This window comes from Nerophis lumbriciformis, linkage group LG31 (genome assembly GCF_033978685.3).
Source record: "Nerophis lumbriciformis linkage group LG31, RoL_Nlum_v2.1, whole genome shotgun sequence".
Taxonomy (NCBI): Eukaryota; Metazoa; Chordata; class Actinopteri; order Syngnathiformes; family Syngnathidae; genus Nerophis; species Nerophis lumbriciformis.
The window spans coordinates 15,461,940-15,488,954 of NC_084578.2; the positions used below are offsets into that span (position 1 = coordinate 15,461,940).

General features: G+C 38.9%; 1 protein-coding gene across 1 annotated transcript; it reads right to left on the reverse strand.

Annotated features, from left to right (window-relative positions):
• Positions 1 to 2,990: 2,990 nt before the first annotated feature.
• Positions 2,991 to 22,656, reverse strand: faima (Fas apoptotic inhibitory molecule a). The gene is made up of 5 exons (XM_061926534.2): positions 22,552 to 22,656; positions 21,930 to 22,108; positions 21,620 to 21,848; positions 13,689 to 13,738; positions 2,991 to 5,903 (listed from the first exon to the last, which is right to left on the reverse strand). Exons 2-5 carry the CDS (start codon positions 22,041 to 22,043, stop codon positions 5,754 to 5,756), a joined length of 543 nt encoding a protein of 180 aa, XP_061782518.1. The 5' UTR covers positions 22,044 to 22,108; positions 22,552 to 22,656; the 3' UTR covers positions 2,991 to 5,753.
• Positions 22,657 to 27,015: the final 4,359 nt, after the last annotated feature.

The following is a 27,015-nucleotide window of genomic DNA, read 5'->3' on the forward strand; positions in this document are numbered from 1 at the left end:
TTAAAGGGGAAATGCCATGTTTTTAATTTAACCTTTTCAACATAATTAAAGGGGAAATGCCCTTTTTTAAAACTGAATTTTTACAATATAATTAAAGGGAAATTCATTTTTTTAATTGATCTTTTTCAAGATAATTAAAGGGGAATTGCACCTTTTTTTAAATTGAACTTTTTCAAGATAATTAAAAGGGAAATGCCCTTTTTTTAATTGAACTTTTTCAAGATAGTTAAAAGGAAATGCACTTTTTTTGTTGAACTTTTTCAAGATAATTAAAGGGGAAATACAATTTTTTATTGAACTTTTTCAAGATAATTAAAAGGGAAATGCCCTTTTTTAATTGAACTTTTCAAGATAATTGAAGGGTAACTGCTCTTTTTGTAATTGAACTTTTTCAAGATAATTAAAAGGGAAATGCCCTTTTTCAAATTGAACTTTTTCAAGATAGTTAAAAGGGAAATGCCATTTTTTTAAATGTAACTTTTTAAAGATAATTAAAGGGGAAATGCCCTTTTTTTTAAATTGAACTTTTTCAAGATAATTGAAGGGGAACTGCACTTTTTTTTAATTGAACCTTTTCAAGATAATTATTGGGGAACTGCTCCTTTTTTTAATTGAACTTTTTCAAGATAATTAAAGGGGAAATGCCCTTTTTTAAATTGAACTTTTTCAAGATAATTAAAGGGGAAATGCCCTTTTTTAAATTGAACTTTTTCAAGATAATTAAAGGGGAACTGCACTTTTTTTAATTGAACTTTTTCAAGATAATTAAAAGGGAACTGTACTTTTTTTTAATTAAGCCTATCATTCACAATTCCTATGTAAGTCAAGAATATATATGTTTTTCTCTCCAGGCAGGCACAAGACATTGATAAAACGCAGTGGCAGGCCGTGCGGTTCCCACCCTGGCCTTCAGTGATGTTCTATTTAGGCCATATCTACCTATTTTACATGGGTAAGTGCGCTGTGTATTTCTTGAATCTCCAGCACTTAACTTTGTATGGACTCATTGATCGTTTACAAACTGAGTTCGGAGAGGAAGTGATGTCAGAAAGACCACGCCCACACAGGAAGTGACATCAGAAAGAATGCGCCACAGCCAGCTTCATAACAACCAGAGGTAACCACTGGAAAGATGGAGGCGAGTCATTCAGACATGCCTGTGTTTCTCCTTCTTCTACTTGTACAGACGCTTGTGGAAATCCATCCATCCATCCATTTCCTACCGCTTGTCCCAATCACACATGAATACCTTAAGAGAAAGCGATTGCAGCTATTTCGGATACAACACTTCTCAGGCGGCAAGAGAACTTTCGAATGTCAGCTGTGATTCTACAAACCCCGTTTCCATATGAGTTGGGAAATTGTGTTAGATGTAAATATAAACGGAATACAATGATTTGCAAATCATTTTCAACCCATATTCAATTGAATGCACTACAAAGACAACATATTTGATGTTCAAACTCATAAACTTTTTTTTTTTTTTTTGCAAATAATAATTAACTTAGAATTTCATGGCTGCAACACGTGCCAAAGTAGTTGGGAAAGGGCATGTTCACCACTGTGTTACATGGCCTTTCCTTTTAACAACACTCAGTAAAGGTTTGGGAACTGAGGAGACACATTTTTTAAGCTTCTCAGGTGGAATTCTTTCCCATTCTTGCTTGATGTACAGCTTAAGTTGTTCAACAGTCCGGGGGTCTCCATTGTGGTATTTTAGGCTTCATAATGCGCCACACATTTTCAATGGGAGACAGGTCTGGACTACAGGCAGGCCAGTCTAGTACCCGCACTCTTTTACTATGAAGCTACGTTGATGTATAAAGTGGCTTGGCATTGTCTTGCTGAAATAAGCAGGGGCGTCCATAGTAACGTTGCTTGGATGGCAACATATGTTGCTCCAAAACCTGTATGTACCTTTCAGCATTAATGGTGCCTTCACAGATGTGTAAGTTACCCATGTCTTGGGCACTAATACACCCCCATACCATCACAGATGCTGGCTTTTCAACTTTGCGCCTATAACAATCCGGATGGTTCTTTTCCTCTTTGGTCCGGAGGACACAACGTCCACAGTTTCCAAAAACAATTTGAAATGTGGACTCGGCAGACCACAGAACACTTTTCCACTTTGTATCAGTCCATCTTAGATGAGCTCAGGCCCAGCGAAGCCGACGGCATTTCTGGGTGTTGTTGATAAACGGTTTTCGCCTTGCATAGTAGAGTTTTAACTTGCACTTACAGATGTAACTGCCAACTGTAGTTACCGACAGTGGGTTTCTGAAGTGTTCCTGAGCCGATGTGGTGATATCCTTTACACACTGATGTCGCTTGTTGATGCAGTACAGCCTGATCGAAGGTCATGGGCTTAGCTGCTTACGTGCAGTGATTTCTCCAGATTCTCTGAACCCTTCGATGATATTACGACCCACCTGTTCCCAATTTGCCTGTTCACCTGTGGGATGTTCCAAATAAGTGTTTGATGAGCATTCCTCAACTTTATCAGTATTTATTGCCACCTTTCCCAACTTCTTTGTCACGTGTTGCTGGCATCAAATTGTAAAGTTAATGATTATTTGCAAAACAAAAAATTGTTTGAGTTGGAACATTAAATATGTTGTCTTTGTAGCATATTCAACTGAATATGGGTTGAAAAGGATTTGCAAATCATTGTATTCCGTTTATATTTACATCTAACACAATTTCCCAACTCATATGGAAACGGGATTTGTAAGTGTATCTTGTGTTTTTTATGTTGATTTAATAAAAAAATAAAAAAATAAAAACGAAGCCTGTGTATTAATGCGGCTTTGGCTACGCCCCTGCTCATACCAAAAAGTGGGACGTATAAAAACTCAAGGTCCCACTATCAACAAAATAATAAATGTTATAGTAATAAACACGTTATTAATCATATAACTCTGCTTTTACTTGATCAATAAACGTTATTGAAAAACTCAGCATTTCAACTGCAGGGCAAATTCTAGACTTTTTGGGGGCCACAAACAAAATGTTGTTTTGGCCCCATTTCGGTCCCTAATAACAATAAGGTTTGATTTTGTAAGGTACCAATCAAATTGAACCTTCCAAGGCTGCAAATATCACTAGTTATAAAAAGCATAAACAGTGCACATTTAAATGGACTTGAAGGTAAAAAAACATCCGCATAGTTTCTGCCAGGAAAATCTTGACACAGTTTTAATTGTTTAGAAGTAACATTTTATTTAGCACAATGAAAACAAATTGCTTTGCCACTTAACAGTAAGAGTATGAAAAAAATATACAATGTGACATACTTTTCTTCGGTTTTGAATCTATTTTATAAAGTTAAGTCCATCGTTATATATAAATGAGTAAAGTCTTTCTAAAATCGTAAAACAGCTACAAACACAACTGCTAAAAAATCACAGGAATGACAATCACAGAAATAAAAATGGTAGCTTAGCACAGTTGCTAATGCTAACACTGGACGTGTTTACATTTATTGCGGTTTTCAAAAATGTATTTACAGTCGGGAAGGGATTCATATGGCCCCATTCCTGGGTGTATCTCACCTGAGAGGAAGGGGGTGGGGGGGCTAAATAATTTCCAATGCAGTCTGTTGAAAATGATGGAAAGCGTCACTTTACATAGCAAAGTTGGAAATGCCATAAAATAAGATATTAAGATAAGATATTCACACTCTACTGCCATCTGGCGGCTAAGGTGGATAGCGCAACCCCCTAATTTGTTACGTTTCATGTGTCAGGTGAACCGCGACAAATGGGGCTACATGAATCCTTTTCCTACTGTATAGTCACCGGATTTGTTAAACCAACACCTGAACGTGTTTTACTTTGAGAAAAACAGCCGTGCACTTACAGGATTGGAATGATCCTACTGTATATTCAATGCACTGTTTGTACCCTGGTCATTCCTGGTCCTCCAACTCATTATTGGAATCAAGAGTGAGAATGGAGGATGATTCAAATCAACCAGACAAAATATGCTTCAATTAGAATATAGATGCTAACTTGATTAGAAAAACATTCGATTTATATTCCGTTGCTTTGATTAATCATTTAAAAGGTGCAAGTAATCAAAAAATGTATAAAATACAGACGTCTGGTTTGCCGGGAATTTTAAATATGCGGATATAGTTTGCAGCAGAGCGCACATGAGAACTGCCGAACAGCAGTTGTTATTGTTACAAGTGCAATGTCAATATAGATCATTCTTGAAAAAAGAATGAAGGTTATACCAGGCAGAAAAATCAGTTTTTCTTAAAAGACACATTGAGCTTATAAAGTGTGTTTTATCCGAATATTCGAACAAACTAATCGCTAGATTACTCGATTACTAAAACAATCGATCGCTGCAGCCCTAGCAAATGCCACTTAATCTTCTAAACAATGACAGAATCAATAGTAGGGGTGTCCCGATACAACTTTTCCACCATAGATATATGATTGGAGCCTTGAATCTTGGCCGATACCGATATTAATTCGATACGATATCAGCACAAATCACGGTACATACTTTTGGCGACCCCTGGTGGCCACAATAATTCATGCGGACACGTTTGTTACTGGCTATTTTCTACTAAGCTTCTGCCTTGGAGACTTTGTATGCAAAAGTTATACGCAACTTTAATTAGTTGATGCCTGTTTACATTGATAAATGTGCACTGCAAAAAGTCAGTGTTCAAAAAAAAAAGAAGAAAAAAATACAAAAATTAGGGGTATTTTATTTGAACGAAGCAAAATTTTCTGCCAATAGAACAAGAACATTTGGCTTGTCAAGACTTTCCAAAACAAGTAAAATTAGCTAACTTCAGTGAACCCAAAAATACCTTAAAATAAGTATATTCTCACTAATACCAACTGTACTACTATATGAGTATGTATTTTCTAGTTCATTTGGCTGTCATCTGTTTTAATTATGAGACACAATTGTGTCAAAGTCGTGATTTTTTTTGTCATGCTTGAAATAAAAAATTATTACTTTAAAAAAGTAGTTTTATACTTGTGAGTGTTGATGACACAGCTTTGCAACAGTTGATATTCTAGTTTCAAGCATGTTTTACTCAATATAGGTCATAAAATCTTAACAAGCTATAATATCTTACTGAGATCATTTAGGACCAAAACCCTTAAAACAAGTAAAACACTCTAACATAAAATCTGCTTAGTGAGAAGAATTATCTTATCAGACAGAAAATAAGCAAATATCACCCTTATTTAAGATATTTAATCTTACTTAGATTTCGTTTTTTGCAGTGTGGTGTTATGGACTGCAATATTGTTCAATGGGGGGGGTCACTTATTAGGTATGTCTCGCTTTGTGTGCTATTGTGTGCTTAGCTGCTGTGTAGCTGCTAGCTCCTAGTTGTAATGGAGTTCACTAAAATACAAGGAAAGATCAAACCGGTCTGCTTATTGGGGTAAACGTGCTGTATGATTCTTGTTTTTTTAACTGATATCAGACCAATATTGGATCGGGACACCCCGAATAAATAGATCTATAATATACGTACAGCACAATAGTCTGTAAATATTTTTCACAATTGAGTACAGTAAAGTTATTCCTGTGTTTTCACAATGTTTCCACGTAAAATGTTCAGACAGCAGATATTTTTGTTATGTGGTATCCTCCCCATCAGTAGCTATTTAGTACATCGAACATATCAAACAAGTGATCTGTGCCCTCAACAGTGTAAAACCTTTGTTGTTTTTGGAATTAAAAAGCCAACAAACAAACCCCTCGACACAAAGTCACTCTGTGCATTCGGCAATCTCTACACCGTCCACGATGAGCGTGTGAATGATCCCGTCTCGTCGCTTCCCGCTGCTCACAGCCTTCACACAGCAGTTATGGTCGCCAAGAGTGAAGTGTGTTTCCGTGCCATCTTCCACAAACTCACCCTGGACAAACAAGCAGTGTTCACCTGTAGCGCTAAAACATAATTGTGACAAAGAATTTGGGGGGAAAAAAACAAAAACTTCTAAACACTTCAGTTTCAAATGGTGCGGCTTTACCACATCTCGGTTTTTGCAACCTTTAAGATTGACTATACACACTTACTCTTAAGATCCAAACGGTACCTACTTCTAAAAGTGTCATAAGTCAGGAATACAATTTTTTGTTTTGTTTTGTTTTAACGCTTAAAATTTCAGATCTGTTTAGTGATATGACGTTTTTATTTTTATAGAATGGTTTTCTTATGTTTTATGGCCTTTTTGTCAAGAATAACTGATTTTTAATAATGACAAAATGCTAAATATGCAATAATTCTACAATGTTGGTTTGGTGATTACAGCCTTGAATAGGTAAATAATTCATATATATATATATATATATATATATATATATATATATATATATATATATATATACAGTATATATATATACTGTATATATATATATATATATATATATATATATATATACACACACACACACACACACACACACACACACACACACACACTCCTCAGCCTTCCCGGTAAGGTCTATTCAGGTGTACTGGAGAGGAGGCTACGCCGGATAGTCGAACTTTGGATTCAGGAGGAACAGTGTGGTTTTCGTCCTGGTCGTGGAACTGTGGAGTGTGGACCCAACCAGTCTACATGTGCTTTGTGGACTTATAGAAGGCATTCGACCGTGTCCCCCGGGAAGTCCTATGGGGAGTGCTCAGAGAGTATGGGGTTTCGGACTGTCTGATTGTGGCGGTCCACTCCCTGTACGATCAGTGTCAGAGCTTGGTCCGCATTGCCGGCAGTAAGTCGGACACGTTTCCAGTGAGGGTTGGACTCCACCAAGGCTGCCCTTTGTCACCCATTCTGTTCATAGCTTTTATGGACAGAATGTCTAGGCGCAGTCAGAGCGTTAAGGGGATCCGGTTTGGTGGCTGCAGGATTAGGTCTCTGCTTTTTGCAGATGATGTGGTCCTGATGGCTTCATCTGGCCAGGATCTTCAGCTCTCACTGGATCGGTTCGCAGCCGAGTGTGAAGCGACTGGGATCGGAATCAGCACCTCCAAGTCCGAGTCCATGGTTCTCGCCCGGAAAAGGGTGTAGTGCCATCTCCGGGTTGGGGAGGAGATCTTGCCTCAAGTGGAGGAGTTCAAGTACCTCGGAGTCTTGTTCACGAGTGAGGGAAGAGTGGATCGTGAGATCGACAGGCGGATCGGTGCGGCGTCTTTAGTAATGCGGACGCTGTATCGATCCATTGTGGTGAAGAAGGAGCTGAGCCGGAAGTTAAAGCTCTCAATTTACCGGTCAATCTACGTTCCCATCCTCACCTATGGTCATGAGCTTTGGGTTATGACCGAAAGGACAAGATCACGGGTACAAGCGGCTGAAATGAGTTTCCTCTGCCGGGTGGCGGGGCTCTCCCTTGGAGATAGGGTGAGAAGCTCTGTCATCCGGTAGGAGCTCAAAGTAAAGCCGTTGCTCTTCCACATCGAGAGGAGCCAGATGAGGTGGTTCGGGCATCTGGTCAGGATGCCACCCAAACGCCTCCCTAGGGAGGTGTTTCGGGCACGTCCAACCGGTAGGAGGCCACGGGGAAGACCCAGGACATGTTGGGAAGACTATATCTCATGGCTGGCCTGGGAACGCCTCGGGATCCCCCGGGAGGAGCTGGACGAAGTGGCTGGAGAGAGGGAAGTCTGGGCTTCCCTGCTTAGGCTGCTGCCCCCGCGACCCGACCTCGGATAAGCGGAAGAAGATGGATATATATATATATATATATATATACACATATATATATATATATATATATATATATACATATATATATACATATATATATGGTATATATATATATATACACACATATATATATATATATATATATATATATATATATATATATATATATATATATATATATATATATGTGTGTATATATATATATATATGTGTGTATATATATATATATATGTGTATATATATATATATATATATATATACACATATATATATATATATATATATATATATATATATGTGTGTATATATATATATATATGTGTGTATATATATATATATATGTGTATATATATATATATATATATATATATGTATATATATATATATATATGTGTATATATATATATATATATATATATATATATATATATATATATATATATATATATATATATATATATATATATGTGTGTATATATATATATATATGTGTATATATATATATATATATATATATATATGTATATATATATATATATATATATATGTGTATATATATATATATATATATATATATATATATATATATGTGTATATATATATATATATATATATATATATGTGTATATATATGTGTGTATATATATATATATATATCCATCCATCCATCCATCCATTTTCTACCGCTTATTCCCTTCGGGGTCGCGGGGGGCGCTGGAGCCTATCTCAGCTACAATCTCTCTCTCTCTATATATATATATATATATATATATATATATATATATATATATATATATATATATATGTATATAATTCACTTCACATTTTCATTGGATTTTAGTGGTTTAATGGCAGTTTAACTCATTTACGCTTTAAGAATTAAAGGGACAAACGGTAGAAAATGGATGGATGGATAGATGGAATTAAAGCTCTGAGAATTATGCTTGTGGCACCACCTGGTGGTCATGAGGCGCAGTTACAACAAAACAATATTTTCTTGTCTTTCAATTGGCAAGCATGAGATGAAAGCAGAGTAATATACCAGGATTACAGTCTGTTAAAAATAGCAGTTATAAGGGGAGCCAATGGAGCCACAGGAGGTCTGAAGATAAAGTGCGTACACTTTGCTTGTATCCTATTTTAACAATATCGCAATCAAAAACACTATGCAATTTTATCAAAACAAACAAACAAAACTTATGAAACACTCTGGTGAAATTTCAGACAGCTAACCCTCAAAATGATCAATGACATCACATAAAGAACACATGTAATGCTCGTTTTGGGGTCTCGGGGGTTAGAGTATACTCTGTGTATTTTTGGCCTAAATTAAGCATTTTCCAACATACAAATGTCCAGACGAACTAAAAATATCAAAACACATTCGTATTGACCACTAAATTAGACCAAACAATCAAAAAGGGCTGTTCAGTATCATGACCACTGATTGGCTAAGCCTCAGGCAGCATTACTATGTTAGATTAAAAGAGTGTAGAGGTGATTATATGAGTGTTATTTCATGTCTACAGGGCTCTCATTATGTAAATAAATATTAGAAGATTTTATGCTTTAGCTATGAATACATCCAGGTTCTAATGAATAATTCCTATAATGAATGATTTACCAAGGTCAGGCTGGGAACCAATTTCCCACGATAAACAAGAGTTTACTGTATTTTTTGTTTTTGATTCTGAACAAATATTGTAATAAAACAAAATGAAATGGTATCTACTGCTAGTTGTCTAGTCCAAGATAGACCCATATCGTATCCCCACCAACCGAGAAAACTACACGATTTATGTATTTTTTGGACCATAGGGAGCATCGGATTATAAAGTGCATTGAAGGGTCATAACCAGATTTGTTTTTCTACATTCAAAACACTTCCCTGTGGTCTACATAACATGTAATGGTGGTTCTTTGGTCAAAATGTTGCATAGATTATGTTTTACAGACCATCATCAAGTTGCTTCCTGACCGTCGCTTCAGGATGCACCGATTTGTGGGCGGTCTTACCTACGTGGCTCCACTTCGACAGCATATTATCCCTCGTCATCTTTGTTGTAGCGGTCGTTTTTAGCGCTTCCATAGCGTGTCTACTGACAGTTATAAGTTAGAACTGTAAGCTGCCTTAAATTAGAAATGGCAACAGCGGAGGATGAATGCCCCACAACAAGAGGATAGAGAAAAAGAAGTCGCTTACTGGCTACGACGTTATGCGCTGGCTACAATGGCTGATGGGTGCAAATTAAAGAGACTAATGCAGATCCCAAATACACATCAGCAGTGCATAGACCTGGGCAAAATAAGGCCCAGCTTTTCAATCTGGCCCGCCAGACATTCCCAAATCATTTTTTTAGATCTTTAAGATGAAAACTGTAGCTGCCATTATGATGAACAGTGATATTTTCAAATTACCGTAAGTCTTGAACCATACAAAGTATTTCAATGGTTGGAATCTGCGCTTTTGCATGATATATTAGTTACTATGGTAATCTAAGTCACAGCAGGTCAGATGAGGCACCAAGCAGTGTGGGTGGGGAGCGTTTCCACAGAGTGTTTCCAGAGCGGCCAGCCTGAAATGTGGGTGTCAGGGACAGAGGCAGAAGGAGATTTTTACAACAAAGTTCTAAAGCTTAGTGATGTATCAGATTGTCGGTGGGTTATTTTTGTTTTTTCGCGTTCATATTTCGCTGTTTGTTGCATTTTTGTTGCGTTTCGCTTGATTGTAAAATATGTCAATCGAGGGGGGGTGCGACGTTTATATGTTGTCAATATTCAGTGTTTTATCGTTCATAGTTAATATTGTAAAACCCACATTCTTTATTTTCATGTACATTCTGGGTGTCTCATTCAGTAAAAAAACTGTAAAATTCCATTCCGTTTTTTAAGGCGGTCTGTCCATAACATTTTTAGCATTAAATCAGACATTATTGTTAGGTTTTGTATTAGTGTTCCTAAAAATCAGATATACTGGCCCCCAGACACATTTTTTTCTCAAAATTTGGCCCCCCTAGTCAAAATAATTGCCCAGGCCTGCATCAGCAGGTACCAATAGGTAAGAAAAGTTGGTTTTGAATAACATTGCGAAACAAAACACCAGATAATATCCCCTAATAGGTGCCATTTTGGGGTCCTTACTGTCATGTCTGTGTAATCATGTTTTGTTTTGTTTAGTTATTGGACTCTTTAGTTTCTGGCTTTTCACTCCCTTGTCTTGTTTCCATGGTTACCCATTAGTTTCACCTGTTCCACGTTTGGACTCATTGTGCACTCTTGTTTGTCACCATAGCAACCCATTAGTTTTCACCTGCCGTCACGACTCACGCACCTGTCTTTAATCATGTCACTATTATTTAAACCCATTGCTGCCAGGAAGTCTCCCTGGCGACATCATACCCCTGACTCTCTGCTTCACACTTTGTTTACCTCTGCGCACTTCATGCCATGTCCAAGTAAGTTGTTTCTATTCATGCCACAGTTAGCGACTTTTGTTCATGTCCTTAGTTTTTTTGCCCACGTGCAAGTATTGATTTCATTTGTCAAGTTTGTACTTCCGCCTTGTGCGCACCTTTAGTTTGTTCTTTTTGTAGTTATAGTGTTTAAATAAATCATGTCTTCACCTTCACGCCATGTCTGGTCCAAATGTTCATTTGCACCACGGGAGAACAAACCACGCCATAGTCCAAGTCCTGACACTTACACACACACACACACACACACACACACACAGCATAACAATACACGCATGTTGAAGCACAGTACGTCTGACTACGGTAGCCGTAATGCGCCGACAATCCATTAAGCGGTGCAGCTTCGTACCTTACCAAAGTCGCACTAAAACATTTTGACAGATTTTTGAGCCCCGTGTTTCATGTTCTACATTCTCAATGAAACAGCAAAGTTTTGGCCTTGCTTGCTAGTGTTATTTTTTGAACAGGCGTCAACGTGCAGTCCACACGTATCGCTCATGTGTGACTGCCATCTACTGGGCAACACTCATCATTACACCATGAATCCAATCAAATTGCTTCGAAGTCGATAAGCACAACCATTATAGAATAGAATAGATTAGAATATATCTTTATTGTCATTGTACAACGAAATTGTATGCAAAACTAATTTAGTGCAAATTCATAATAACACATAAAAACATAAGAATATAGATAAATAGATAAAAATACATAAAAATACCAAGCACACAGCTCACATGCACAGTCATTATTGTCTTGTGTTCAGCGACACTATTGCTCTCGGGTAAAAAGTGTTCTTAAATCGGTTTGTCCGGCATTTTAATGTCCCGTTTCTCCTGCCCGAGTGCAGCAGTTCAAAAAGTTTATGTCCAGGGTGAGATGGGTCCCTTATGATGTTATAATCCATACATTAGGGGCGCCGGGTTATAAGGCGTACTGTCGATTCTTGAGAAAAATATCAGAATTTTAAGTGCGCCTTATAGTCCAATTAAAACACTTCCTTGTGGTCCAGACAATATGTATTGGATGTGCTTTGGTGTAAATTCTGCTCCACAGTCACTTTGTGACCCTGTTTTTGAGTCTGTCTGGAAGACGCACATCTGTTGCATTGGATTTGACTTAGTTACGCTAGATCAGTGGTTCTTAACCTTGTTGGAGATACCGAACCCCACCAGTTTCATATATGCATTCACCGAACCCTTTAGTGAAAAATAAACTGTTTTTTTTTTTTATTTAAGACAAAGTTATGTATTTGTACTGGTTTACAAAATGAACCGTGCATCAACATCACCTTGTTCAAAGAACAAAACCAACACAGTGCATAAACTCACAACAAATTACACACCTGCAAATCAGTCTGACTTCTGCTGTTGCCGTATCCGTAAAGCCGATAGGGAGAAGTTTTTATTTACACGATGAGTCGGGTGTGTCTTGACCTCCGCGGCGGAGGCTCCGTCGAACACCTGAGACTGACTCACCGAACCCCTAGGGTTCGATCGAACCCAGGTTAAGAACCACTGCGCTAGATATAAAGTTCCATCCATCCATCTTCTTCCGCTTATCCGAGGTCGGGTCGCGGGGGCAGCAGCCTAAGCAGGGAAGCCCAGACTTCCCTCTCCCCAGCCACTTCGTCCAGCTCTTCCCGGGGGATCCCGAGGCGTTCCCAGGCCAGCCGGGAGACATAGTCTTCCCAACGTGTCCTGGGTCTTCCCCGTGGTCTCCTACCGGTCGGACGTGCCCTAAACACCACCCGAGGGAGGCGATCGGGTGGCATCCTGACCAGATGCCTGAACCACCTCATCTGGCTCCTCTCGATGTGGAGGAGCAGCGGCTTTACTTTGAGCTCCCCCCGGATGACAGAGCTTCTCACCCTATCTCTAAGGGAGAGCCCCGCCACCCGGCGGAGGAAACTAATTTTGGCCGCTTGTACCCGTGATCTTGTCCTTTCGGTCATAACCCAAAGCTCATGACCATAGGTGAGGATGGGAACGTAGATCGACCGGTAAATTGAGAGCTTTGCCTTCCGGCTCAGCTCCTTCTTCACCACAACGGATCGATACAGCGTCCGCATTACTGAAGACGCCGCACCGATCCGCCTGTCGATCTCACGATCCACTCTTCCCTCACTCGTGAACAAGACTCCGAGGTACTTGAACTCCTCCACTTGGGGCAGGGTCTCCTCCCCAACCCGCAGATGGCACTCCACCCTTTTCCGGGCGAGAACCATGGACTCGGACTTGGAGGTGCTGATTCTTAGATATAAAGTTGAGCTAGTATAAATGAAATATCTGAGTCCCTTGGACAGATTTGAGTGTATTTTCTGGAACCTTAATGTTGGCTTTGACCCTGTGATTGTACCTGAAGCTATCTCAGGTCGGCTCCATTTAGCTATGCCCCTAATTTTATCCACTTTATCCATAAAAAATGAATCATCACTTTAATTTTAATAGGTTAGGTTGTATAATGGCTTCATAACATGCAAGATCTGAAATGTTGATAATATTGTTAGTCTCGTACTTACAGCTGTCTCAATCTTATCTCCATTACACCAAACATCCATGGTATCTTTCTCTGTAAGACAAATAGGACATAATACAGTTAGACCTGGGCTGATAACAAATTTTATTTGACGATATATTGACCTTCAAATTATTGCAGATGAACAATATTATTGTCAACATTGGAGGCCAAATTAATCACTAATGTAATGAGAATACATAATATTACGAGTGTACCCTTTCAAATGCAATAAACTTGTATTTCTTGTATATTTTAACATTTTAATTAGATGATAAAATGTTAAATATCCAAGTTAAAAAAAATAATAATAATAATAATAAAATATATATACTCTGTTAGCCAAATTGTGCACTTAAACAAAAAACACAACTAAAAGGCAATAACATTCTGTTTCTGTTAAGAGGGGTTGGAGGACCCTCAAATATACACAACATAAACAATAAATAAAATGTCTAAATAAAGTTAAAGTGACCAAAATGATCACGGTTATCATTATTATGGTGTTATTGTTTAATGTGCTCAAAAAGTACCTATACACACTCAAATCTTTTAACCAAGTTGTATTTTTTTTTAAATAATTAACATAGATAGACAAAATATACTTTATTTGCAAAGGAAACATTAAATATTGTTCTGGTTTCATAAGAGCCATATCATTTTTATTTGTATGTTTATCTTCTTCTATTTTAAATGTTTTAGAGTTTGTGTGCCATCATGCAAGTGCACTTCCTGTTGAGGACCTCACCGACTCTTTCAACTTGACACTGAAGAGTTGGCATCAATAACTTTGTGCAAAAACAGCACAGCCTTTATGTTCAATGTGAATACTGTATCTTAGTTGTTTAGATAGTAATGTGATTATACAAGTCTTGATTGGGGTATGACGTTTCTTAATGAGGAAAGATTGTTTTCATGTTAGCCTTTAAGCCCTATAACTATAGACATTACTATAGAGGCCAAAAGTTTGGACACACCTTCTCCTCATTCAATGGGTTTTCTTTATTTTCATGACTATTTACATTGTAGATTGTCACTGAAGGCATCAAAACTATGAATGAACATGTGGAGTTATGTACCTAACAAAAAAAGGTGAAATAACTGAAAACATGTTTTATACTCTCGTTTCTTCAAAATAGCCACCCTTTGCTCTGATTGCCGCTTTGCACACTCTTGGCATTCTCTGGATGAGCTTCAAGCACACCTGTGAAGTGAAAACCATTTCAGGTGACTACCTCTTGAAGCTCATCGAGAGAATGCCAAAAGTGTGCGAAAAAGTAATCAGAGCAAAGGGCGGCTATTTTGAAGAAACTAGAATACAAAACATGTTTTCAGTTATTTCACATTTTTTTGTTAAGTATATAACTCCACACGTGTTCATTCATAGTTGTGATGCCTTCAGTGACAATCTACAATGTAAATAGTCATAAAAATAAAGAAAACACATTGAATGAGAAGGCGTGTCCAAACTTTTGGCCTCTACTGTACTGTATATGTTTTACATTCTACTATAATTACATTATTTAATTAACAACCCCAGGCGCTGTATTGTACTGTTTTTGTACTTGTTTTAATTGTCCCAGTAATTTCATGTTTTCATATGTTTGTAAATGTTAAACTTTATAAATAAAAGTATACGGGGGAAAAAAAATGTTAGCCTTTAAGCTCGCTAACGCTTGTCGGTCCATAATTTTATCAACGTGTGGTTATCAATCACGGTTTTTGGATCATCCATCCATCCCATCCATCTTCTTCCGCTTATCCGAGGTCGGGTCGCGGGGGCAGCAGCCTAAGCAGGGAAGCCCAGACTTCCCTCTCACCAGCCACTTCGTCCAGCTCCTCCCGGGGGATCCCGAGGCGTTCCCAGGCCAGCCGGGAAACATAGTCTTCCCAACGTGTCCTGGGTCTTCCCCGTGGCCTCATACCGGTTGGACGTGCCCTTAACACCTCCCTAGAGAGGCGCTCGGGTGGCATCCTGACCAGATGCCCGAACCACCTCATCTGGCTCCTCTCGATGTGGAGGAGCAGCGGCTTTACATTGAGCTCCCCCCGGATGGCAGAGCTTCTCACCCTATCTCTAAGGGAGAGCCCCGCCACCCGGTGGAGGAAACTCATTTCGGCCGCTTGTACCCGTGATCTTGTCCTTTCGGTCATAACCCAAAGCTCATGACCATAGGTGAGGATGGGAACGTAGATCGACCGGTAAATTGAGAGCTTTGCCTTCCGGCTCAGCTCCTTCTTCACCACAACGGATCGATACAGCGTCCGCATTACTGAAGACGCCGCACCGATCCGCCTGTCGATCTCACGATCCACTCTTCCCTCACTCGTGAACAAGACTCCGAGGTACTTGAACTCCTCCACTTGGGGAAAGATCTCCTCCCCAACCCGGAGATAGCACTCCACCCTTTTCCGGGCGAGAACCATGGACTCGGACTTGGAGGTGCTGATTCTCATCCCAGTCGCTTCACACTCAGCTGCAAACCGATCCAGTGAGAGCTGAAGATCCTGGCCAGATGAAGCCATCAGGACCACATCATCTGCAAAAAGCAGAGACCTAATCCTGCAGCCACCAAACCAGATCCCCTCAACGCCTTGACTGCGCCTAGAAATTCTGTCCATAAAAGTTATGAACAGAATCGGTGACAAAGGGCAGCCTTGGCGGAGTCCAACCCTCACCGGAAACGTGTCCGACTTACTGCCGGCAATGCGGACCAAGCTCTGACACTGATCGTACAGGGAGCGGACCGCCACAATCAGACAGTCCGAAACCCCATACTCTCTGAGCACTCCCCACAGGACTTCCTGAGGGACACGGTCGAATGCCTTCTCCAAGTCCACAAAGCACATGTAGACTGGTTGGGCAAACTCCCATGCACCCTCAAGGTTTTTGGATCATTTTAATTGAATACATTACTATTGTATACGTGCATGTAGTAAATACGCCCTCAGCTGCTAAAACTGATGCAAACAGTGACTGCTCTTTTTAGCCCGCAAAAACACATGCATATGGCGATTATCGAGGCTGGCAAACTTATCGAGTTCCTTTTCATTTATTGTTCAATTGATTGACTTATCAATTATCGGTACAGGTCTATATACAGCAGGGGTGCTCATTTCGTAGATTGCAAGCTACTGGTCGATCGCTTAGGGTGTGTCAGTCCTAAAAATGAGCGAACATAAATCTTCACTATGACGTCACTTTCGTCACTTGATTGACATTCACGGCACCCGAGGGTCTTCTGAGATGACGCTGGCTGCTGCCAGCTCATTAAAATTACCGACTGGAAGGCGAGAAACACTTTATTTCAACAGACTCTGGCGCCGTACCTGTCGTCAAAACTCCAAAGACCGACTGCACAGTTGCGCTAACAAAATAAGAGTCTCAGAAAGCTGGCGTGCACAAGCTAGCAAGCTACGGAGTTTGCCGACAATGTATTTCTTGTAAAGTGTATACAAAGGAGTACGGAAGCTGGACAAATAAGATGCCAAAAACCAACCACTTTCATGTGGTATTGGACAGAAAGGAGGACTTTTTTTCTCCTCCATTCGAAAATGCGGACGTTATCAGCACCACTGTCTGAATCCAATCAATGCAAGTCATCAGAATCAGGTAATACACCAACTTATATTCTTGTCTTCATGAAAGAAAGGAATCTATATATGTTAAACATGCTTGTATTATCTTTAAACACCTTTAACTTATTAACAATATTAACTATATGTGTTAAACATGCTTGTATTATCTTTAAACACCTTTAACTTGTTAACAATATTAACTATATGTGTTAAACATGCTTGTATTATCATTAAACACCTTTAATTTATTAACAATATTAACTGTGTTAAACATGCTTGTATTATCATTAAACATCTTTAACTTGTTAACAATATTAACTATATGTGTTAAACATGCTTGCATTATCATTAAACACCTTTAACTTGTTAACAAAAACATATATTTCATAAATAAGTAAATATAAATTATATATATGAATGAGGTAGATCCCCACGACTTGATCAATTGAAAAGTAGCTCGCCTGCAGAAAAAGTGTGAGCACCCCTGATATACAGTAATGTATTAGGTGTGCAATTTATACTGTGGTAAAAAGATGCTTCGATCCTGTAAATTACTGCTCAGATTCAATGGGATTCTCTGTTGGACGACTTTTGCAAACGGATGATGTGTTGGTCTCGTGTGTGGCCTTGTTTCAAGTAGTGCACTGCCTGATCAGGATTTAAAGCGGTTAACGAGCTTAACCCCAACGCTGACTCTAACAAGGAAAACATCACCATGCACTATTTGACGATGAAGGCGCAGGGCAGGGCCAACTCGTCCGGGAAATGTAACATTATGACACTTGTGCTTGCTAAGACGTTCCATGATGAAGCTTACATGAATAGCCGTATAATCACTAGGGATGGGTACCGTTCACACTTGAACCGATACTGGTACTCAACGGTACCAATTTTTGGTACTTTTGTGTGTGCTGATAAATATTGTTTATAATAATAAAATCTAATTTCTTATGGCAACATTTAAAAATGAGCTGATTATGGTCACTGCTGTCCAGGTGTTATATCTTGTTTCTTTACCACATTTCTGAGTATCATTTGCAGGTATGACACTTTGTTACATTTGCTGTTTCAAGTCCAAGATGTTAGATGGTACTAGTGTATAAATATGATGTCTGTTGCGCCCTACAAAGTGTCAATACTACGCACCATCTGTTTCTTTGTAACGTGCATCTTGGTGGTAGTTTTCATTAACGAATTTGAAAGTGTTGAAATTAAAAAGTTTAAATTGCTAATGCTAAACCAGCAGCATGTCAACAGCAAAGCCAAAGTATATTAGCATCAAGTTAGCGCATTTTTGGAAAATCTGAGCATTATTTAATTCACGTTACAGTGTTTTTTGAGTCCATTTTTTTGTTGGCGGAGGTTTTTAACCTTTTTGTTTTCAGGGTCCAACTTTTCCACTACAGAGGGGCCCGGAGCCATCTCAAATATTAACACCAAATTTGTAATCATACCCTTAATTTTAAACATATTCAATATTTATATCTAATCTACTTACAATTTACAACCTTATCATATTATATAAAACCATGTGTTAATCATAAAGATTATTTATATAAGACATTAACCTTAGGCTTAGGCTGATCAGAAAAATAAGTACTAACCAAATATACTGCACAGGAAGCGACTCATAAATAATAGATGTACAAACCCTGTTTCCATATGAGTTGGGAAACTGTGTTAGATGTAAATATAAATGGAATACAATGATTTGGAAATCATTTTCAACCCATATTCAGTTGAATATACTACAACGACAGCATATTTGATGTTCAAACTGATAAACAATTTTTTTTTTGCAAATAATCATTAACTTTAGAATTTGATGCCAGCAACACGTGACAAAGAAGTTGGGAAAGGTGGCAATAAATACTGATAAAGTTGAGGAATGCTCATCAAACACTTATTTGGAACATCCCACAGGTGAACGGGCAAATTGGGAACAGGTGGGTGCCATGATTGGGTATAAAAGTAGATTCCATGAAATGCTCAGTCATTCACAAACAAGGATGGGGCGAGGGTCACCACTTTGTCAACAAATGCGTGAGCAAATTGTTGAACAGTTTAAGAAAAACCTTTCTCAACCAGCTATTGCAAGGAATTTAGGGATTTCACCATCTACGGTCCGTAATATCATCAAAGGGTTCAGAGAATCTGGAGAAATCACTGCACGTAAGCAGCTAAGCCCGTGACCTCCGATCCCTCAGGCTGTACTGCATCAACAAGTGACATCAGTGTGTAAAGGATATCACCACATGGGCTCAGGAACACTTCAGAAACCCACTGTCAGTAACTACAGTTGGTCGCTACATCTGTAAGTGCAAGTTAAAACTCTCCTATGCAAGGCGAAAACCGTTTATCAACAACACTCACAAACGCCGTCGGCTTCGCTGAGCCTGAGCTCATCTAAGATGGACTGATACAAAGTGGAAAAGTGTTCAGTGGTCTGACGAGTCCACATTTCAAATTGTTTTTGGAAACTGTGGACGTCGTGTCCTCCGGACCAAAGAGGAAAATAACCATCCGGATTGTTATTGTTGAAAAGCCAGCATCTGTGTTGGTATGGGGGTGTATTAGTGCCCAAGACATGGGTAACTTACACATCTGTGAAGGCGCCATTAATGCTGAAAGGTACATACAGGTTTTGGAGCAACATATGTTGCCATCCAAGCAACGTTACCATGGACGCCCCTGCTTATTTCAGCAAGACAATGCCAAGCCACGTGTAAAAGAGTGCGGGTACTAGACTGGCCTGCCTGTAGTCCAAACCTGTCTCCCATTGAAAATGTGTAGCGCATTATGAAGCCTAAAATACCACAACGGAGACCCCCGGACTATTGAACAACTTAAGCTGTACATCAAGCAAGAATGGGAAATAATTCCACCTGAGAAGCTTAAAAAATGTGTCTCCTCAGTTCCCAAACGTTTACCGAGTGTTGTTAAAAGGAAAGGCCATGTAACACAGTGGTGAACATGCCCTTTCCCAACTACTTTGGCACGTGTTGTAGCCATGAAATTCTAAGTTAATTATTATTTGCAAAAAAAAAATAAAGTTTATGAGTTTGAACATCAAATATCTTGTCTTTGTCGTGCATTCAATTGAATATGGGTTGAAAAGGATTTGCAAATCATTGTATTCCGTTTATATTTACATCTAACACAATTTCCCAACTCATATGGAAACGGGGTTTGTATATATATCTTTTTTTTTTTTACATAAAATGATCCATCTATATATCCATTTTCTCGTTGGGGGTCGCGGGGGGTGCTGGAGCCAATCTCAGCTTCATTCGGGCGGAAGGCGGGGGACACCCTGGACAAATTTCCACCTCATCGCAGGGCCAACACAGATAGACAGACAACATTCACACTCACATTCACACACTAGGGCCAATTTAGTGTTGCCAATCAACCTATCTCCAGGTGCACGTCTTTGGGGGTATAGCTCGGCGGTATAGCTCGGTTGGTAGAGTGGCCGTGCCAGCAACTTGAGGGTTCCAGGTTCGATCCCCGCTTCTGCCATCCTAGTCACTGCCGTTGTGTCCTTGGGCAAGACACTTTACCCACCTGCTCCCAGTGCCACCCACACTGGTTTAAATGTAACTTAGATATTGGGTTTCACTATGTAAAAGCGCTTTGAGTCAGTAGAGAAAAGCGCTATATAAATATAATTCACTTCACTTTGGAGGTGGGAGTATGTAGTGCTAAAATGAATAAACTATAATAATAAATGTTTCTTAAATAAACTGCCAAAAAATTTAAGTGCAAATGAAAATAATGCTTCACCACTTTAGTCATATTTTTTGCGCTTAAGAAATGTTAGGTCCAGACTTCCTCTGGTTGTTTAAGATTGTCATTACTGCCACAAGTGGGGGAAAAGTGTATTACAACTGAGTACCGCTGCGGCTCATACGGACCACAGCTGAGAAACAGGTATTTTTGGCGGCTCTCTGGGGGACCTACAGGTAGTTTGGCTGAGTCCGCTGTCAGTGATTGCCAAGTGCCAAAGTGCAGCTGAGTCGGCAACCGGGTGTGACGTCACGCGCAATCCAGGTACCAAACATGGCACTGTTGGATTGTACGTTAGTCGTTGCCTAGTAAGGCCGACGGGATTCAGATGGTGCCAAAAAAATATCATATTCTGTACCCATTTTTAATAATAATAATGTGTGAGTGTTGTCTGTCTATCTGTGTTGGCCCTGTGATGAGGTGGCGACTTGTCCAGGGTGTACCCCGCCTTCCGCCCGAATGCAGCTGAGATAGGCTCCAGCACCCCCTGCCACCCCGAAGGGGACAAGCGGTAGAAAAATGGATGGATGGAACTATCACATCAGAATCTGCATGTTAGTTCCTCACCTAGGACCACCCTCAAGTCGCCTCCATCCAGGTTGAGCAGCCAGGTGCTCGTGACCTTTAACCTGTTCTCCATGTACTTCTTTAAGCTCTTCCCGTTGATCTCCAGGGTGTATTCGTAGGCAAACCCGCTGACCGCGTCGATGTTGATGGTCGCCTTGGTGTTCAGTTTGCCCACAGTGAAAGTCTCCTTCCCGACCAGCTTGAACATCCAGTCCCGCCTCAGCACCTCCTGCAAAAACAGTACACATGCAACAGTAGATGCGATGGGAAGCAGCTCCCTGGCGGGATCGTTGACTAGCGCGACTCGTACCTTGCCATCAACGTGTATCACCCGTTTCCCGGTGGTCGTGCCGTGTTCGAACTCGATCCTGTGGACGCCATCGCTGAGCGCGACCTCCCACACTGCCGCCAGGTCGCCGGACATGTCTGACCAACACCGGCCGGTAGATATCCAGTAGATACTAGTTGCTAACGGAGACGGTGTCGGACCTGGCGAAACATGACGAACACACGCGTGAAATATGCAACTCGTACACAACGGAAGGACGGTAAATAAAGACTAGTAACACAGTAATATTTTGAAGTGCTTCTGAACGGCGGCACTTCCTGTGCTGATTTTTATTCTCTTCAAAATAAACGCTGCCGACACTTGCAGGTGAGCGTTAATTTTGAGTTCTAATTAATATTTAATCGAACCTTATTATACATTAAACAATTAAAATGTGCTTTCATATTAAATTGACGTTTTTGTGATTGTCTCCGGCATGCAACGTGGTGTCAGATTTTTATTTTGAAACAGCAACAACAGCGCTACATGTTGTACCGTCCTTTTACTAGCTGCCTTTCAGTTAGCTATTTCCCACCGCTAAAAGCAACATTCTAATCGAATATATTTGTGTTATTTCGGAAATATTTCGACAGAGTCGTGTTACCTGGTCGGTCTTGTCGGCGTTTTTTAGGACTTTCCACCGCTTTAGTTACAGCAGAATGAACCAACTAGCCGTGGCTATCCTGTAACCATAGTAACATGACATCCGCCTACGTATGAGTTGGCCACGCCCCTAGTGACGGGGTACTAAATTGAACCACTCTGATTTCAGAGTCTATTTTTTTTTTGTTATTAAACTTTTGGAAAATGAATGACATTTTAACTGAACAATTATGACGGATATACTATTTAAATATTAATAATATAGCTGTCGTCAGTTGGACTTGGTCATGAGTGTGTTGCAAGTCTATGTTAGGCCACTAGGGAGCAATAGTACTCTGTGTTAGGGCATTGCACTGTACAGACCTCAAACACAGTTTTTAGTGTTAGTATCCACATAGAGAAAACACAAAATAAAAACAAATATCAGAAAAAAATATGTCACATGTGAACAAATTCCATCTCCCAATGGTGATCATTTTGAGGTCATTTTGAGGAACAATATTGTGTGCAAATGAAAGCGAACGTCAAGATCAAGGGTGTCCAAACTTTTCCCACTAAGGGCCGCACACTAAAAAAATTAAAAAATGCAGGGGCCATTTTTATATTTTTTATTTTCAAAACCAGTAAAATATACAATGCAAGCCTTAGCGCTCCTCTCAATTTTTGGTGACTGTTAAAGGTCCCTGGGACACAAAAGGGTCTCAGTCATTTAAGTGTTAAAAGTAAGTCCTATATTATTTATCTGTTTATTTATTTTTAATGTATTTACTTTTTACGGTTAGATATCTTTAAATCAACTTCCGATCCATCCGTTGCCATAAATGTTAGAATAATTGAATCTAAGTTATCACAAAACGTAGTGTTTCCATGAGTTCATGGCGAGAGGACAAAATCTGTCTTTGATCCTACCAAACAAAAGGCTTGTAAAACTCCACTGTGTAGGATGGGGAGCGACATGAGGGTTCTGTTTCTTTGATGTATTGTAATCTACAGAAATATTTTGTCTTGACCCGAGAACTACAAAGCGGAGAGGAATCAGGACCAGACTCCCCTCCAGGCGACCTTTTCTTTGAACTGTTTGTAATCAAAGGCGATGGCTGTTTACGACCCCCGCCCCTTAGAAACAGCTGTTGCCATGCAATCAGGGAAAGTCCAAATAAAAGAGGAGGCGTACAATCTTTCGTCAGGAGCGTGGTAAGACTGTACAAAGAGTACAGTCCAGACGTCTCTCCTCAATTGAGCCAAATTTAATTCTGTCTCTGTTTAATTCCTTGCTTCTTGTCTTGTTTAATAGATGTCATCAGTGTTTGAACCTGACAATAACAAAGTTATTTTTTAAACGTTTTATGCCCTTAATTTAAAAAAATAATAATCTTGTTTTATAGCCAAATCACAAAATATGCACTATATCTCCAAAACATTTTTTAAAATGGAATATTTGATGTAAAGTATTTGGAACCCTAAATAAGTAAATAATTCATAACAACATTGTTTTTGATTCGATGTTATTTTTTTGAACAATAACAGTAAAAAAATGTTTTGACTCAATGTCTCAATGTCCAAAAGGCCCCGCCCCCACTTATACAAGTGTTACAAATAAGTCCTATATCAATAAATATTAGTTTTACTTTCATCACTTTAATCTCTAGATCAACTTTAGTTTTATTTGTCGATTATATACATTTTTAATATATTTTGAGAAAATACGGTTTTAAAGTGAGAAACTGGCAGCTTTGTGTTATTGGACCCAAGATTGCAACATTTTCTCGTTATATTACACGTTTGTTCTTTTATTCCAATATGTATGTTGTTTTTTTTTTTTAATAGTATTATTCAAATGTACAGCTGAGGGCTGCAAATGGCCCATGGCCCACACTTTGGAGACCCCTGGTAAGGATTGTCAACACCAGTCAAATGTGAGTTACCATTACAGTGTTTCCCCAGGGGACTTAAATCCAATTTAGCCTAAATTGCACAATTGGCCATGACGCATTTGCGTGTAATTTTTATAAATACCGTGGTCGACCACAAGTGCGTCAAAACAAAAGAAGCAAAACAAAATTACTTTCTTCTGTCGCTCAATGACTGAACCGCCTTTCAGGGCTTTTTGATGGGGGACTGGGAGACTTTTGAAAGGAGTGATACGTACCCAAAAGTATCCAATAAGATTAAAAAAATCTTACCAGATTTATTGCTAGTCGCTGTTTGGAAAAACAGAATCAAGAGGGGTCTGAATACTCTTGACATAGATATCTAAATATAAATATTTATAGCAGATGAGCTGTGTTAAGAAGCAGAAATATGATGCCATCTAGTGGACACAGGTGGAATGACAAGCTTTAGTCGCACAGTCCCATGATAATGTGTTTGTGAGTGAGGACAGCAACTGTTAGCGGCTAATCTTTTTGTGGCGGTCTATATTTATTTGTGATAAATAAATAAACGTATGGGAAACACTGCATTTATTTAATACTGTCAAACGAAGAATTAAAAAAATCAGATTAATCATAATTTTTTATTTGGATTAATTATGATCAATCTTAGGCAGGGGTGTCCAAACTTTTTCCACCAAAGGGCCACAAACTGAAAAATTCATGCATTTGGGCACCATTTTCATATTTTTCACTTTCAAAACCAAATAAATACATATTGTATACCCTAAATTTCAGTGAGTGTTAAAGGTGCCGGGGACCTAAAAGGGTCTCAGTCGTCAAAAAGTTAAAAATAAGCCATATTTTTTTTTTTTTTTTTTACCTTCTTTACTTCTATAGTATGTATAGTACCGGTATCTATAAATAAACTTCCATTTTATTCGATGACATTAAGTTAAAAAATGTTTATGCTTTATGCCCTTTTTAAAAAAAAAAATCATAGAAAACACTTTTTTATAGCCAAAAATACAAAATATGCAATCCAAAATAAATGTTCAAAGTGGAAGCAGTTGGAGCCTTTGGTAAATAATTCATAACATTGCTTTTTTGCTGTTGTTGTTTTAAAGAGATGACAATGTAAAAAAAAAAAAAAAAGCCCCACTCATAACAGTGTTAAAAAAGTAATAGTTTTTTTTTAACTGACTTTTTTTTCTAACTTTTTTAACTTCAACATTTAACACTGAAATCTCTACATCAACTTCAGATCTTCAAAACACAAAACCAGGGAAGTTGGCACGTTGTATAAATCGTAAATAAAAACAGAATACAATGATTTGCAAAGCGACTGTAAGAAAGCGGCTTGAAGATGGTCTGTAAATTATAATCTATGCAACATTTTGACCAAAGAACCACCTTTGTTTACATTTAGAAAAAAAAAATAATAATATGACCCCTTTAATGCGCCCTATAATCCGGTGCACCATTTGTATGAAAAAAGATAAAAAATAAACCATTTATCGGCAGTGCGCCTTATAATCCGGTGCGCCCTATGGTCCGGGAAATACGGTGTACGGTAGACACACAAAATATGCAATATTTCCCCCCCAGTTTTTTCCCAAAGTGGAATATTTGATGTTAAATAATTCATACCAATATTAATTTTAATTCAGTATTTTTTGTGTGTGCAATGACAGGCTTAAAGTAAAAAACTGCCTGCATGGCAGTTATGTTTTACTATAATATATTCTACTTTATATGATTTTTTTTTTTGCAATAGTATTTTTTTAAATGTGCCGCAGGCCCCAAATGGCCCCCGGGCCACGCTTTGGACACCCCTGATCTGAGGTGTGACTCGCTAGCATGATTTAAATTAACTAAAACAATATACACGAGCAATGGAAATGTACTATTAGAATGTCAACCAGGAACATTGAAAAAAATATTTTACTTGAATGCACTTCAATTATTCGCTCAAAACTCGTTAACGGTTTTTAGAGGTGTTCCGATCCGATATGCACATCCGACCGATATCAGCAAACAAAGCAAACAAAACAAGTATCGGATGATATCAGCTTGTATGAAAAATTTCTCATTTAAGTTTCGATACAAGTAGTCTTGCAACGGGTTTACTTGTGCAAAGATGCACAGCCAGTTAACATCTAAATGTCGTCCAAACAGCACACAAGGTTGTATTTTACTCAAGTCATTTGCGAAAAGGTTAACATGGTAGACCATAGGCTTCTAGGAGTGAGCAGCTCCACAACAGCTAAGCACTCAATAGCACACAAGCTTGACATACTGTTAGAATAATTATGTGTAAGTTATCACACAACTGCTATGCTTGAAAGCCGTTGCTATAGTTATTAGCTATGTGCTCAAGTTAGACTTTTGTATCTGTGCAAGGACAAAACTTCTTGTCTGAGGGGTGGCCTCAGCCGCAGATGGTATCTTTGTTTTAGCCCGCTAACAGTCAAGGACTTCAAGGACATCAACGAAGATAAGATGACAGCACGCAGACGAAGCAGAGACAAGGCAATCACAAGGCCCCAGCACATTTCGTCACGTATTGTGCGTACTGGAGCTGCTTTGCGTGA